The sequence below is a fragment of the Grampus griseus genome (assembly GCF_964374135.1).
Source record: "Grampus griseus genome assembly, chromosome: 2".
Taxonomy (NCBI): Eukaryota; Metazoa; Chordata; class Mammalia; order Artiodactyla; family Delphinidae; genus Grampus; species Grampus griseus.
The window spans coordinates 66,998,047-67,012,088 of record NC_139018.1 but is presented as its reverse complement, the minus strand read 5'-3'; the positions used below and the strand labels follow the sequence as shown (position 1 = coordinate 67,012,088).

The 14,042-nt window shown below is 36.6% G+C and overlaps 1 protein-coding gene across 8 annotated transcripts in view; it reads right to left on the bottom strand.

Moving 5' to 3' along the window:
• The window catches only part of HEATR5A (HEAT repeat containing 5A), a 112,613-nt gene that overhangs the window by 47,201 nt on the left and 51,370 nt on the right, over positions 1 to 14,042 (bottom strand). For all 8 annotated transcript variants that reach the window (XM_082647196.1, XM_082647199.1, XM_082647202.1 and 5 more), the window contains exons 14-16: positions 8,094 to 8,203; positions 3,447 to 3,610; positions 3,048 to 3,223 (exon numbers count right to left, since the gene is read on the bottom strand). In XM_082647196.1, the coding sequence (XP_082503322.1) occupies positions 3,048 to 3,223; positions 3,447 to 3,610; positions 8,094 to 8,203 (450 nt within the window). The remainder of the gene's footprint in view (positions 1 to 3,047; positions 3,224 to 3,446; positions 3,611 to 8,093; positions 8,204 to 14,042) is intronic.

Here is a 14,042-nt window from a genome sequence, read left to right as displayed (position 1 = left end):
TAAACAACACATACACAAGATCAGTAATAACTTCTCTGTGTAAAATATCTTGATATTCCAGAACTTTAAACATTTTAGTGCTTTAAAATTATCGATGCGAAGTTCTCTTATTTTTAGAATCCTATAGTCAAAATAAAGATAATTAGGGACTTCCCTGGTGGCACAGTGGTTAAGAATCCGCCTGCCAATGCAGGGGATGCGGGTCTGAGCCCTGGTCCAGGAAGATCCCACATGCTGCAGAGCAACTAAGCCCGTGCGCCACAACTACTGAGCCTGTGCTCTAGAGCCTGAAAGCCACAACTACCGAGCCCGTGTACCACAACTACCAAGCCTGCACTCTAGAGCCCGCGAGGCACAACTACTGAGCCTGTGTGCCACAACTACTGAAGCTGGCATGCCTAGAGCCTGTGCTCCGCAACAAGAGGAGCCACCAAAATGAGAAGCCCGCACACCACAACGAAAGGTAGGCCCTGCTCGTCGCAACTAGAGAAAGCTCACGTGCAGAACGAAGACCCAATGCAGCCAAAAACAAACAAATAAATAAATAAATTTAATAAAAAATAAAGATAATCAACTGATTTAAAGACAATTTAATTTCTAAGTACATAAAATATGAAAAACCTATTTCTAATCTTAGGACAACGTCATGTTAACTACAAGAGTTTCTTTTAAACTGTTTAAACACGAAGATAACCATGATAACAAAATGCTTTAAAATATTCACTTGTTGTTGAATACAGGTACTTTGATTAAGATATTTCTTCTCTAGAAATGCAAATCTATGGCCCAAAGAAGAAAGGTCTGCCATTTTAAACAAGTATCATACCTAGGATAACAGGAAATTAGAAACTTAACTTTCCTATCCATGTTTCTCTGTGGTGCTCTAAGGGCACTCATTGGAGACTGCTGATAGTTGCTGAATTTGGGATCCTGCCAGACAACTTCCTTTAAAATTCTCCAAACCACTGCCTACTATTTTTATTCAGTTAGAATCCAAACAGAATGTTTTGCTTTCACCAGGTCTCAACTTTTTTATTAAAACAAACAAAACCTCTCCTCCCTTGAATATTCATTCTATATATTATTTTCATCCAGGTGGGATAAAAAGAAATTTGACACGTTTTAAAGTTTATTAAACTTTAAACAACAGAAATAAGAAACTATTTCCTTGAGACTATAATTAGGCAATAAATCTGGGAGAAATAAAAAAAAAAAGAAAACCAAAAAAACCCCCCACGTTCTTTAGGAGAGTAATAAAATCAATTTTTTAAAAGGAAAGCTTCTAAGAAGTATACTTTTCTTTTTCACTTCTTATCTGAGACCTATCAAAAAGAGGTTAGTGGAGTCATTTAAAAACATGCTTAATTTAAATCTTTTGCCCACAAGGCTACCCCTGTTCCATCTACTGTAGTTACTGCTGTATTAATCCAAATTATTTTAAACTAACTGTATGCACTAGATAATAGTACAGTTACAGACTAGTACAAATCTCATCCTCTCCATCAATTCTTCTTTGAAAATTCCACTTCACTGTGATTCTCCTCTCATCTTTTAGTGCTATAGCATTCATTTATAATTTAGTCATATATTGTCTTCAAATACAACCCAAACTTTATAGTTACAGTATACACAGTGAACTATAGGCTACAAATTTCAAATCACCTCTTGAAATTAATCTCAAAATATACATGTAACATATAATACTGAGTAAAAACTATCAATACTATCATTTTAAATGAAGATATGAAGCTACTAAAAATCAACATAAATGTTATTCATTTTTCTATCCACTGAAAGTAAACTATCCAAAAGCCTGTTTCAGAAATGTGTTGCTGACAAGACTCAAATATTTTTTTGTGAGTCTTCATCAGAGACCAAGGTAACCTCCTTACCTAATTGGTATTCTCTGGAAGACAACAGATAAAATGATATAAAAGCTATGGGCTAGTCAAATGCGTGTTGCTTGTCTAGCATGAAAGAGACAGAGAATGAATGGGAATGAATGAGGATAGTTAATAATTTACAAACTGTTAACCAGCACAGCCCATGGGAGAGATTCACTTCCCACATAGTGTCTCAGATAGAAATTTCCTGGATACTAGCTATCAGAAGTGTTTTTTGATTCCCAAGAAAGTTATTATCCTGTTATTAAGAAACTCATTCTCAATGAGAAATCATTAGAAGCTTTTCTTTTCCTTAATTTTATTTATTTTTGGCTGTGTTGGGTCTTCGTTGCTGCACGCAGGCTTTCTCTAGTTGTGGCGAGCAGGGGCTACTCTTCATTATGGTGAGTGGGCTTCTCATTGCGGTGGCTTCTCTTGCTGCAGAGCACGGGCTCTAGGTGTGCGGGCTTCAGTAGTTGCAGTACGCAGGTTCAGTAGTTGTGGTGCACGGGCTTAGTTGCTCTGTGGCATGTGGGATCTTCCCGGACCAGGGATTGAACCCGTGTCCCCTGCATTGGCAGGTGGATTCTTAACCACTGAGCCACCACGGAAGTCCCAGAAGCCTTTGATTTTTAAAAACCAAAGTTCATTTTGAGTGAAGTGAATCCACCAAATTGAAGACTAATCTGTTTTAATCTAATTTTTGAAATCTACTAAAATGAAGACTAATCCCTGGATCTATGATGGCTTGATAAGGCCTCCAAGGTAAGAAAGCCTATGAGACCTTGTGTAAGCAGAAAACCAGTGTTTTACTTCGTAACAATAGCTCATAAATCACTGTTCTTGTGACACTGAGTTTTTCATTTGTATTTTCAGCTAGATGAGAAGCTAATGTGGGAAAAGCATTGCATCCACAATAGTGCCTAGCAGTTTTCAGTTTAATCTCATCATTGACTTAATTACTTCTTATTAAATATTAGCCAGGTGAATGAACAAGAGCCTTTAATCTTACCTTCACCTGTCATCTATAAGGAATCTTTGATATTAATGAGAACTTCTGACAACATCATTCTTACCCACCGGTTCTCTATTATGCATTCACTGAACCAATTACCAATCCTGAAATGTTATTTCAGGATAAGTGAACTACTGAAGATGGTTTACCTTTGAGCTTCTCCCACATGAGCACATACAACTCCAAAGAGCTTGACTGCAGAGCTAATAACTGATAGTGTTGGAGGTAAGGGCTTAGGCACCGAATCTCCCTCTACATCTTTCTCGTAAATAGAATAAGGGTCATATTCGAGACTTCCACAAGCAATACCATTACCAAGCAGGAGCTAAAAGAAAAAAAAAATTACATATAAGGTTTTAAAACCACTGTTCAAGACTTCCCTGGAGGTCCAGTGGTTGGGACTCTATACTCCCACTGCAGGGGGCACGGGTTTGATCCCTGGTCGGGAAACTAGGATCCCACATGCCACAAGGTATGCCCAAAAATAAAAATAAAACCACTGTTTACAGATTGAATCAACCCAAAGCGTTATTGAAAAATGACCATACCTGCTCTTCAATAAATCTATGGTCAGTATCTTGTAGCAAAGGACTTAATATTAGAAGATCATCCTGATGACAGAGGCGTGGAAGTAAAAATGTGGATGCTGCCACCTGTATATCAGGGGCAGTCAAGTCAGCAGCCAGCTCTCTGAGGACAGCACAAAGGTATCCTGTTGAATCAGAGAAAAAGGGCAATTAGCAATTTAGTAATAGCAGTTAACTGGTCCAAGAATGGGGTTAAAAAAGCCCAGGCTGAACTTTAATCTACATATCAGCTAACTTTAATCTATCACAGCCAAAGCTAATATATCTCCTCCTTGAGGATGTCCTACCGATGAATGGCTCAACTATGTGTTGCTAGTCACAAGGATAAGAACAGACATCTCAAAGTATGTGTGTATGTATACTTTGTGATACTGAATAAATACTACTACACTCATTTTATTTAAATGACATAAAGCATAAAAACAGAATGAAAAAAGAGGAACAGATACAAAGGCAGAAAAAGAAGGCATAATATTATGACACCCTAACACCCCACCACCCCAGCGTATGACTGTCACTCATCCTAATCAGCTGGATTAACCTCATTCACCTATACTCCCAATGTACTGTCTCACCACTCCCCATATTATTTTGAAGCAATCCCTGGAAAGCATATCATTTCATCTATAAATATTTCATCGTGTATCACTAGACTTGAGGACATTTTAAACAATCTCATTATCACAATTTCGTGTTTTAAAAATCACTAAACAGGGACTTCCCTAGGAGTCCAGTGCTTAAGACTCCGCACTCCCAATGCAGGGGGCCTGGGTTCGATCCCTGGTCAGGAAACTAGATCCCACATCCCACAACTAAGAGCCCACATGCTGCGACAAAGATCCCACATGCCGCAATGAAGACCCTGTGCAGCCAAATAAATACAATGAATAAATAAATAAAAATCTCTAAACGTCAAATACACATTCAGTGCTCAAATTGTCAACTGCTTCATTAATGCCTGTTTTTGTTTGCTTTTTATGTTTGAATCCAGACCTAAGTGAAGTATACATGTTGTAGCTACCTGATATATCTTAAGTCTCTTTCAATCTCAAGTTCTCCCCTCAACTTTTGTTGCCCGTAATTTATTTGAAGAAATAAGATAATTTGTTCTATAGAAGTTTTTATAGATTACAGCCCCCAAGGTAATTTAATTTGTTCCTTTAATGTCTGCATTTTTTTGTAAATTGGAACCTGGATCTAGGGAGGATTCATCTTTTTTTTTTGGTTTGTTTGTATTTTGGGTGCCAACCTAGTTCATAGGCAGCATTGAGATTTTCCTTGAGACATGAGACAACGTATGGCTGTCTCTTTTATATATACGGTTGGAAAAACTGGTCCAATTATCACACTGACCTAAGTTACCATTTCAAAGATATTTATCCTACTTTCTGATGGATTCGCAATAGAAAATTTTATCCACCTAGAGCATAAATGACTTTTGCTAGCTTGTAACTTAAGTACTTTAGGAAAGTGTAAAAATCATCTTGGAGAAACATTCACTTTTGGTTTTAAGCAACACCGTCAAAACGAAATGAAGACTTGACTGAGTCTACTTATTAGAAGTGACAGGATGAGTTAGGAAGGGCTCACCTCCCATTATTTTCTGTATTATTAGTAGTGGTAAGAGTAGTAACAACAAATATTTATTGAGGATGTAATATGTGTCAGTAAATGTCCTAAAAGCTTTACATATAGTTTTCATAACCACCTCAAGAGGTCCAGTTAGTACTGTTATTTTATTAGGTAAGGAAACAGGAACAGAGAGTCTGTTAATTGCCCAAGGTCACACAGTAGTTACATGGCACAGTTTGACTGAAACACAGGCAGTCCAGGCTTCAGAATGTAAGCTTTTAACTATCATGCTCATTCATACATTCAAACTGTGTTTAATATAATATACAAAGATGTTATTATAATATAATCCTCACTTCAAGAAGATAGAAGAGTTTCCCTGGTGGCACAGTGGTTAAGAATCCAACTGCCAATGCAGGGGACATGGGTTTGATCCCTGGCCGGGGAAGATCCCACATGCCACGGAGCAACTAAGCCCATGCGCCACAACTACTGAGCCTGCACTCTAGAGCCCACGTGCCACAACTACTGAAGCCCGTGCTTAGTAGTTCAGGCCTAGAGCCTGTGCTCTGCAACAAGAGAAGCCACCAAAATGAGAAGCCTGAGCACCACAACAAAGAGTAGTCCCTGCTTGCCGCAACTAGAGAAAGCCCGCGCACAGCAACGAAGACCCAACGCAGTCAAAAATAAAAACAAACAAATAAATAAATCCATATATATGAAAAAAGAAGATATAAGATACTGGACACACACATGTTAACTATAAAATGAAGGTAGGAAGTACTAAGTTTCATAGAGGATGAAAAGAGAACTGCTGAGGTTAGAGAAAGGAGAAGTTACACAGGAATTGGGGACAGCAGACAGGGATAATAAAAACTTAACGAAGCAGACGAGAGTTGCTTGAAGGAATGTCTGTTAGTTTAATTACCAGTATACGATACTCAGAAAAATAATTTTGTTGGTAGTACAATACGCAAGGTATGTTTGGTACTACAGCTAAATGTGACAACAGTGGTAAATCTCCATTTCTCATTTAAAGTGACTGACTGCTGGCCTAACTCTCCCTGAACAAAGTACTCAAAGATGATTCAATTTTAAAATGCAAATATGCCTTTGTTGTAGAAACACATCACTTTCTGATGCTAATGAGGAGCAATTTTCAGTGTAGAGAAAATTAAAATACTTCAAAGGAGATCCATAACAAAACTAAGATAGGAAATAAAAATTAAGAACCCAATTTTCTTTTTTTTTTTTTTTTTTTGAGGTACGCGGGGCTCTCACTGTTGTGGCCTCTCCCGTTGCGGAGCAACAGGCTCCGGACGCGCAGGCTCAGCAGCCATGGCTCACGGGCCCAGCTGCTCCAAGGCATGTGGGATCTTCCCAGACCGGGGCACGAACCCGTGTCCCCTGCATCGGCAGGCGGACTCTCAACCACTGCGCCACCAGGGAAGCCCTAGATTTTCTTTTTTCAACAAGTTAGTTCATAGTAATTCCTGACTTCATTTCCCAGTGAACACTCTGGAACTGATTTTAAATCTATACACCAGTATATTAATTATTCCTTTAAGACTTCTGATTGCATTCCCAAACTCCAATTCTGAGAAAATAGTACACAACTTTGTTTTTCTCTTTAAGTCCTTCAAGGGCAGACTTACATTATCATTTATCAGAAGATACACTGTGGATTTTAAGTTGATATCCTAATATTCCTATATGTTTAATGAAGACTTCAAAAAATCAATTTTTTCATCTGTAGTTTGAGACAGACCTACCACTAAGCTTTGTCTATTTATTCTCTACTAGGTTACTTATAAATGGATTGGCAGCACAGCATGAAACAGATCTATGTTATCTTGATTCTACTATTTCCTGGATACATAAACTTGAGTTGGTTTTTGTAACCACTTTGTGCCTTTATCTGTCAAATGAGGAAAATGTAACTAGCTCACTGTATTATCCTAAGATAAATGGGGTAATATAAACAATTTCTAGTACACCACCTGGCATACAGAAATGACTCTTGATACAGTTTCTGAGAAAGGGCAATGTACAATGTATCCACTTTTTTTCCAGAGAAGTAAATACAAAATTCTTATTTTATATCAAACATTTTGCTAGGTACATTTGTGAACCAGGAAGACAGGTGGTAGGAATAATATCACTCACATAATGATAAAGGCCAAGACAGAAGTTATAAGTTAGTATCAATATTTTGAACTACTGTGGTATATATTATATTGCATTTATTTGCAGAATAAAGATATAAAACAATAAAAGCAGTATTTTTACAAGAAATAGATTTTAAGAAACATTGACTTAATATGGTTGGTTGAAAATGATAAAAATTTTTAAAAAATAGATGCTCCCATTAGAGACAATTTTCAGCTTTCACCTCTTAAAACAAGCATCTTAAGTTACTCAGTAGTAGTAGCAATGTATTTTCTTAAAACTGTATTTTAAATTTACAAGAAAAGTTTTAGAACTAATTGTAAAATAGGGGTAAGTTTATTTTACCAAATGCAGTATTCTAGTATTCCAAAGCCATCCTGGGCCTAATAAAAGCAAAACCTACATTATAAACTTAATAAAATCAATTATACCTTGGTATACTGTTCAAAATTAAACTTCTATCTGGGCAGAGTTAAGAATGGAATAGTGGAAGGAAACGTATATAACAGATAACCACTCTAGAAGGAAACTAGGAGTGGCCAAATTTCTAATAGATTTGAATTATATATTCTGCAGAAAACCCTGGAGTAGAATCAAGCCCAATCTTTGTGACTCATTCTCTCCCACACAGTGAAACTAGGGACTTTTTCTCAGAAGAGAGAACACCGCAAGAAATGAAGTAGTAGTTTTTTTTTTTATGTATTTTATTTACTATAAAATCGTGAACACATGGGTTAAGACTGAACTCCCTAAACCTCCTAGAAACAAAGCACTAAATAACTGCCATATAATTCATTCGTTCAGGTATTACTTTCCAGGCACTGTGTTAGCCACAAACAGTAAAACATTTTGGTGTAAGGCACATACCTTCATAGGTCTCAGGAGGTAATAAAATCAACAATTCATAAAGCCTCTGTCTATAAACTACTGATGGTGTTTTCAAAGGACTTCCGTATGTTTTTAGTATTGAAGAAAGCCTTAAAGTAAAAGAAAAAACACATCTTAAGTGTGTACGTTATACAACAACGTATAAATATTCAACATGTTGACATATATAGTAGCTATATATAATTAGTGAACATTAGCGCTGCTTTTATTATTTTTTATAATGTGTGACTTTAAGTTAAAAGAGGAATTATAAGCATCACACATGAAAACTATTTTGCTATCTTTTCTACACACTTCATAAAACTATATATTCAGGTAAGATTTCTAAGGCTGTATCTTATCTAGAAGCTGCAACTCTTACTAAACTCCAAAATTTACAACACTGCATTTGTGAAAAATAAAATCTATTACATAGAAAAGGAACAGGCCAAAGAAACAAACAAATTGAAGACACAAATACCTAGAGAAAAATCCAAGTGTCTGTTAGAAACTTGATCTGGAATGTGATCACCAAATAAAAATGAATCCACAAAATCATAAAACAAATTCTCTTTTAATAAAGCACAAGCTAAGCCAATGTTTCCCTAAAAGTTCCAGTCATGAAATCTCTTAACACTTCCTGTCTTCACTCTCTTCTTTCATGTTCATGTACTTTTTTTAAATCTTCTATTCATTCTCACTACTGGTATTAAGACATCATTTTACTGATATTCATTCAACTAACAAATATTTATTAAAGGATTACTACTCTTTGCCAAGGTACCATGTTATCAACTGGTGTACAGTTTTCATCCCCTGTAGCAATACACAAATTCAATGGAATTACTTTTGTTGTGCCACTGGAATAAATCCACTATGCTGTCATGGAATGAGGTTTCCAGGTACTCTAAGAAATTCTGGCAATGTTTATTCATTTGTATTTTCTAGAAAAATACCGCTTGCTTTTACTCGTTTCTAGATGAAAAGAAGAGTTATCTTTGACTTGTCATTTTATTAAAAAAGAAAAAGTTGGTTCCATCTTTTATCTTTCAGGTTAGTAAACAACATTTATAAAACCTGGGTAGAAGGTTTTTAGTTATGAAAGTTAAGAATAAATCCACTGTAATTTTGTACTTCTCTAAAACAAGATTGGAAGAATTACAGCTGACATATGAAAACTATTTAAATCATATTGACAAGACATTAAGAAATTACAAATTATATCCTTAAAAATCCTGCAACATTCATTTAGTTTAAATACAACAGAATTTAGTTCAGAGGGTTGTTCGCATGCGCGTGTTTAAAGAAAATAAGATGTATACAACAAAATTAGAACTTAGGAAAGCATTCCTAGGGGTTTCTGCTTCTATAAGTAGGGCAGATTAGAGTCTCTGAAGGGCCTTCCTCTATAAATACACTTAGATCCTGGATAAGAGATAATTAGCATTGCTAGACTTGAAGAAAGGGACTTTTCCAAGGCTTAACTCCCACCCTACCAAACAAACAAACATAAAATGCATGAAACAAAACATGAGCTAAAATCAGAGTGGGAACACCAATACCAATACCAACAAAAGAACTTCAATTGAGCTTGTGACCCTGGCAAGGTAGTGTTGATAAATGGGATCTCCTGAAGGTAGTTTAAATGGTCCCAGGTCCTGGCAGAGGCAAAGGCCTATTGAATTAAACCCAGCTGAAGAGAAAATTAGTGAACTGGAAGAGACAGCAGAATAAATCACCCAGAAAACAGCAGAAAGAAAAGGAAAAAATATATATATTAGAAAAAGATTAAGAGACATGGAAGACAATACAAAGAGACTGAAAATTTGTTTAATGACAGCTCCGGAAGGAAAGTTTAACAAGAACGGAAAACAGGCAATATTTAAAGAGATAACAGCCACTTTTCCAGAACTCCTGAAAGACATGAATCCAACGAAATATACAGCAAATTGGATAAAGAAATTCACAAACTGCCAGTTTAAAGCAGAAATTGTGAGATTCAATTTTTAAGAACTCCAATTATATGCAGTTTATGATACACCTAAAAACACAGTGACATGGAAAAAGACATACCACACATATAATACTGTAAACATTAGACTTTAATCAAAAAGTATTACTAAGGACGAAGAGAGTTATTGTATAATGATAAAAGATTCAACTCATCGGGAAGATATAATTACTTTCTCAAAATATGAAAAAAGAAACATAAAACTTCGGAGAAAAACTGATAAACCCAATATCACAGTGGAGTTTAACACATCACTCTCAATTATTGATAGAGAAAAGGTTAGTGAAAATAGACGGAACAATGTGACTAAAAGAACATTTGTATAGAGCAAGTCTCAACAAATTTAAAGGACAAGTAACATACAGATCATATTCACTAAGTACAATGCAATTACGTTAACAATCAGTAACAAAACTGCAAGCTAAAAACTGTTGCATACATTCAGAAACTTAAAAACATACTTCTGAACAACTTCAAAGAAATTATAATGAAATTTTAAAACACATAAAATGGAAAAAATAGAAATAATAATTTCAATACTTGTAGAATTCAGCAACTGGATCCTTACAGGGAAAATTATGGCCTTAGCTTATATTAAAAGAATTGAAAGAAATTCAGTGAGCTAAGCATTCAAATTAAGCTGTCAGAAGAAGAACAAGAATTTAAGAAAATGGGAATAATAACAAGCAATAATTAATGAAATAGAAAACAAGTTCAAGTTTCGTTCACAATGGCGGAGTAGAAGGACGTGCGCTCGCTCCCTCTTGTGAGAGCACCGGAATCACATCAGGACTCAGGGGGAAGGAGCAGTGACCCCATAGGAGACTGAACCAGACCTACCTGCTAGCGTTGGAGGGTCTCTGCAGAGGCAGGGGGTGGCTGTGGCTCACTGAGGGGACAAGGACACTGGCAGCAGAAGTTCTGGGAAGTACTCCTTGGCATGAGGCCTCCCAGAGTCCGCCATAAGCCCTAGCAAAGAGCATGTAGCCTCCAGTGCTCGGTCACCTCAGGCCAAACAACCAACAGGGAGGGAACGCAGTCCCACCCATCAGCAGACAAGCGGATTAAAGTTTTACTGAGCTCTACCCTCCACCAGTTCCTTCAATCAGGAAGCTTGCACAAGCCTCTTAGATAGGCTCATCCACCAGAGGGCAGAGAGCAGAAGGAAGAAGAACTACAACACTGCAGCCTGTGGGATGAAAACCACATTCACAGAAAGACAGACAAAATGAAAAGGCAGAGGACTATGTACCAGATGAAGGAACAAGATAAAACCCCAGAAATACAAATAAATGACGTGGAGATAGGCAACCTTCCAGAAAAAGAATTCAGAATAATGATAGTAAAGATGATCCAGGACCTCGGAAAAAGAACGGAGGCAAAGATCAAGAAGATGCAAGAAAGGTTTAACAAAGACCCAGAAGAATTAAAGAACAAACACCTAGAAGAATTAAAGAACAAACAAGCAAAGATAAACAATACAATAAATGAAATGAAAAATACATGAGAAGAAATCAATAGCAGAATAACTGAGGCAGAAGAAAGGATAAGTGACCTGGAAGACAGAATGGTGGAATTCACTGCCATGGAACAGAATAAAGAAAAAAGAATGACAAGAAATGAAGACAGGCTAAGAGACCTCTGGGACAAGATTAAAAACACCAACATTCACATTATAGGGGTCCCAGAAGAAGAAGACAGAGAGAAAGGACCCGAGAAAATATTTGAAGAGATTAAACTTCCCCAACATGGGAAAGGAAATAGCCACCCAAGGCCAGGAAGCACAGAGAGTCCCATACAGGACAAACCCAAGGAGAAACATGCCGAAACACATAGTAATCAAATTGACAAAAATTAAAGACAAAGAAAAATTATTGAAAGCAACAAGGGAAAAATGACAAATAACATACAAGGGAACTCCCATAAGGTTAACAGCTGATTTCTCAGCAGAAACTCTACAAGCCAGAAGGGAGTGGCACAGTATATTAAAAGTGATATAAGGGAAGAACCTACAACCAAGATTACTCTACCCGGCAAGGATCTCATTCAGATTAAACAGAGAAATCAAAAGGTTTACAGACAAGCAAAAGCTAAGAGAATTCAGCACCACCAAACCAGCTCTACAACAAATGCTAAAGGAACTTCTCTAAGTGGGAAACACAAGAGAAGAAAAGGACCTACAAAAACAAACCCAAAACAATTAAGAAAATGGTAATAGGAACATACATATCAATAATTACCTTAAATATGAATGGATTAAATGCCCCAACCAAAAGACATAGGGTTGCTGAATGGATACAAAAACAAGAGCCATATACATGCTGTATACAAGAGACCCACTTCACACCTAGGGACTCATACAGACTGAAAGTGAGAGGACTGAAAAAGATATTCCATGCAAATGCAAATCAAATGAAAGCTGCAGTAGCAATATTCATATCAGATAAAACAGACTTAAAAATAATGTTACAAGAGACAAGGAAGGACACTACATAATGATCAAGCAATCAATTTAAAAAGAAGACATAACAATTGTAAATATATATGCACCCAGGGGCTTCCCTGGTGGTGCAGTGGTTAAGAATCTTCCTGCCAATGCAGGGGACATGGGTTTGAGCCCTGGTCTGGGAAGATCGCACATGCCACAGAGCAACTAAGCCAGTGTGCCACAACTACTGAGCCTGCGCTCTAGAGCCCGTGAGCCACAACTACGGAAGCCCACATGCTTAGAGTCCATGCTCCGCAACAAGAGAAGCCACTGTAATGAGTAGTCCGCACACCACAATGAAGAGTAGCCCCTGCTCGCCGCAACTAAAGCCTGTGCGCAGCTATAAAGACCCAATGCAGCCAAAAATAAAAGAAATTAATTAAAAATAAGTAAATAAATAAATATGCACCCAACACAGGAGCACATCACTACATAAGGCAAATGATAACAGCTATAAAACAGGAAATTAACAGTAACACAATAATAGTGGGGGATGTTAACACCTCACTTACACCAATAGACAGATCATCCAGACATAAAATTAATAAGAAACACAACCTTTAAATGACACAACAGACCAGACAGATTTAACTAACATTTATAGGACATTCCATCTGAAAATAGCAGATTACACTTTCTTCTCAAGTGCACATGGAACATTCTTCAGGACAGATCAAATGCTGGGTCACAAATCAAGCCTCAGTAAATTTAAGAAAACTGAAATCATATCAAGTATCCTTTCTAACCACAATGCTATGAGATTAGAAATAAATTATAGGGAAAAAAACCATAAAACACAAACACACGAAGGCTAAACAATATGTTACTAAATAACCAAGAGATCACTGATGAAATCTAAGAGGAAATCAAAAAATACCTAGAGACAAAAGACAACGAAAACATGATGCTCCAAAACTTACATGATACAGCAAAAGCAGTTCTAAGAGGGAATTTTATAGCAGTACAATCCTACCTCAAGCAACAAGATAAATCTCAAATAACAATCTAACCTTACACCTAAAGGAACTAGAGAAAGAACAAACAAAACCCTAAGTTAGTAGAAGGGAAGAAATCATAAAGATCAGAGCAGAAATAAATGAAATACAAAGAAAACAATAGCAAAGATCAATAAAACTAAATGTTGGTTTTTTGAGAAGATAAACAAAATTGATAAACCTTTAGCCAGACTCATCAAGAAAAAGAAGACTCAAATCAACAGAATTAGAAACGAAAAAGGAGAAGTTACAATGAACACTGCAGAAATACAAAGCATCCTAAGAGACTACTACAAGCAACTCTTTGCCAATAAAATGGACAACCTGGAAGAAATGGATAAATTCACAGAAAGGTATAACCTTCCAAGACCGAACCAGGAAGAAATAGAAAATATGAACAGACCAATCACAAGGAATGAAGTTGAAACTGTGATTAAAAATCATCCAACAAACAA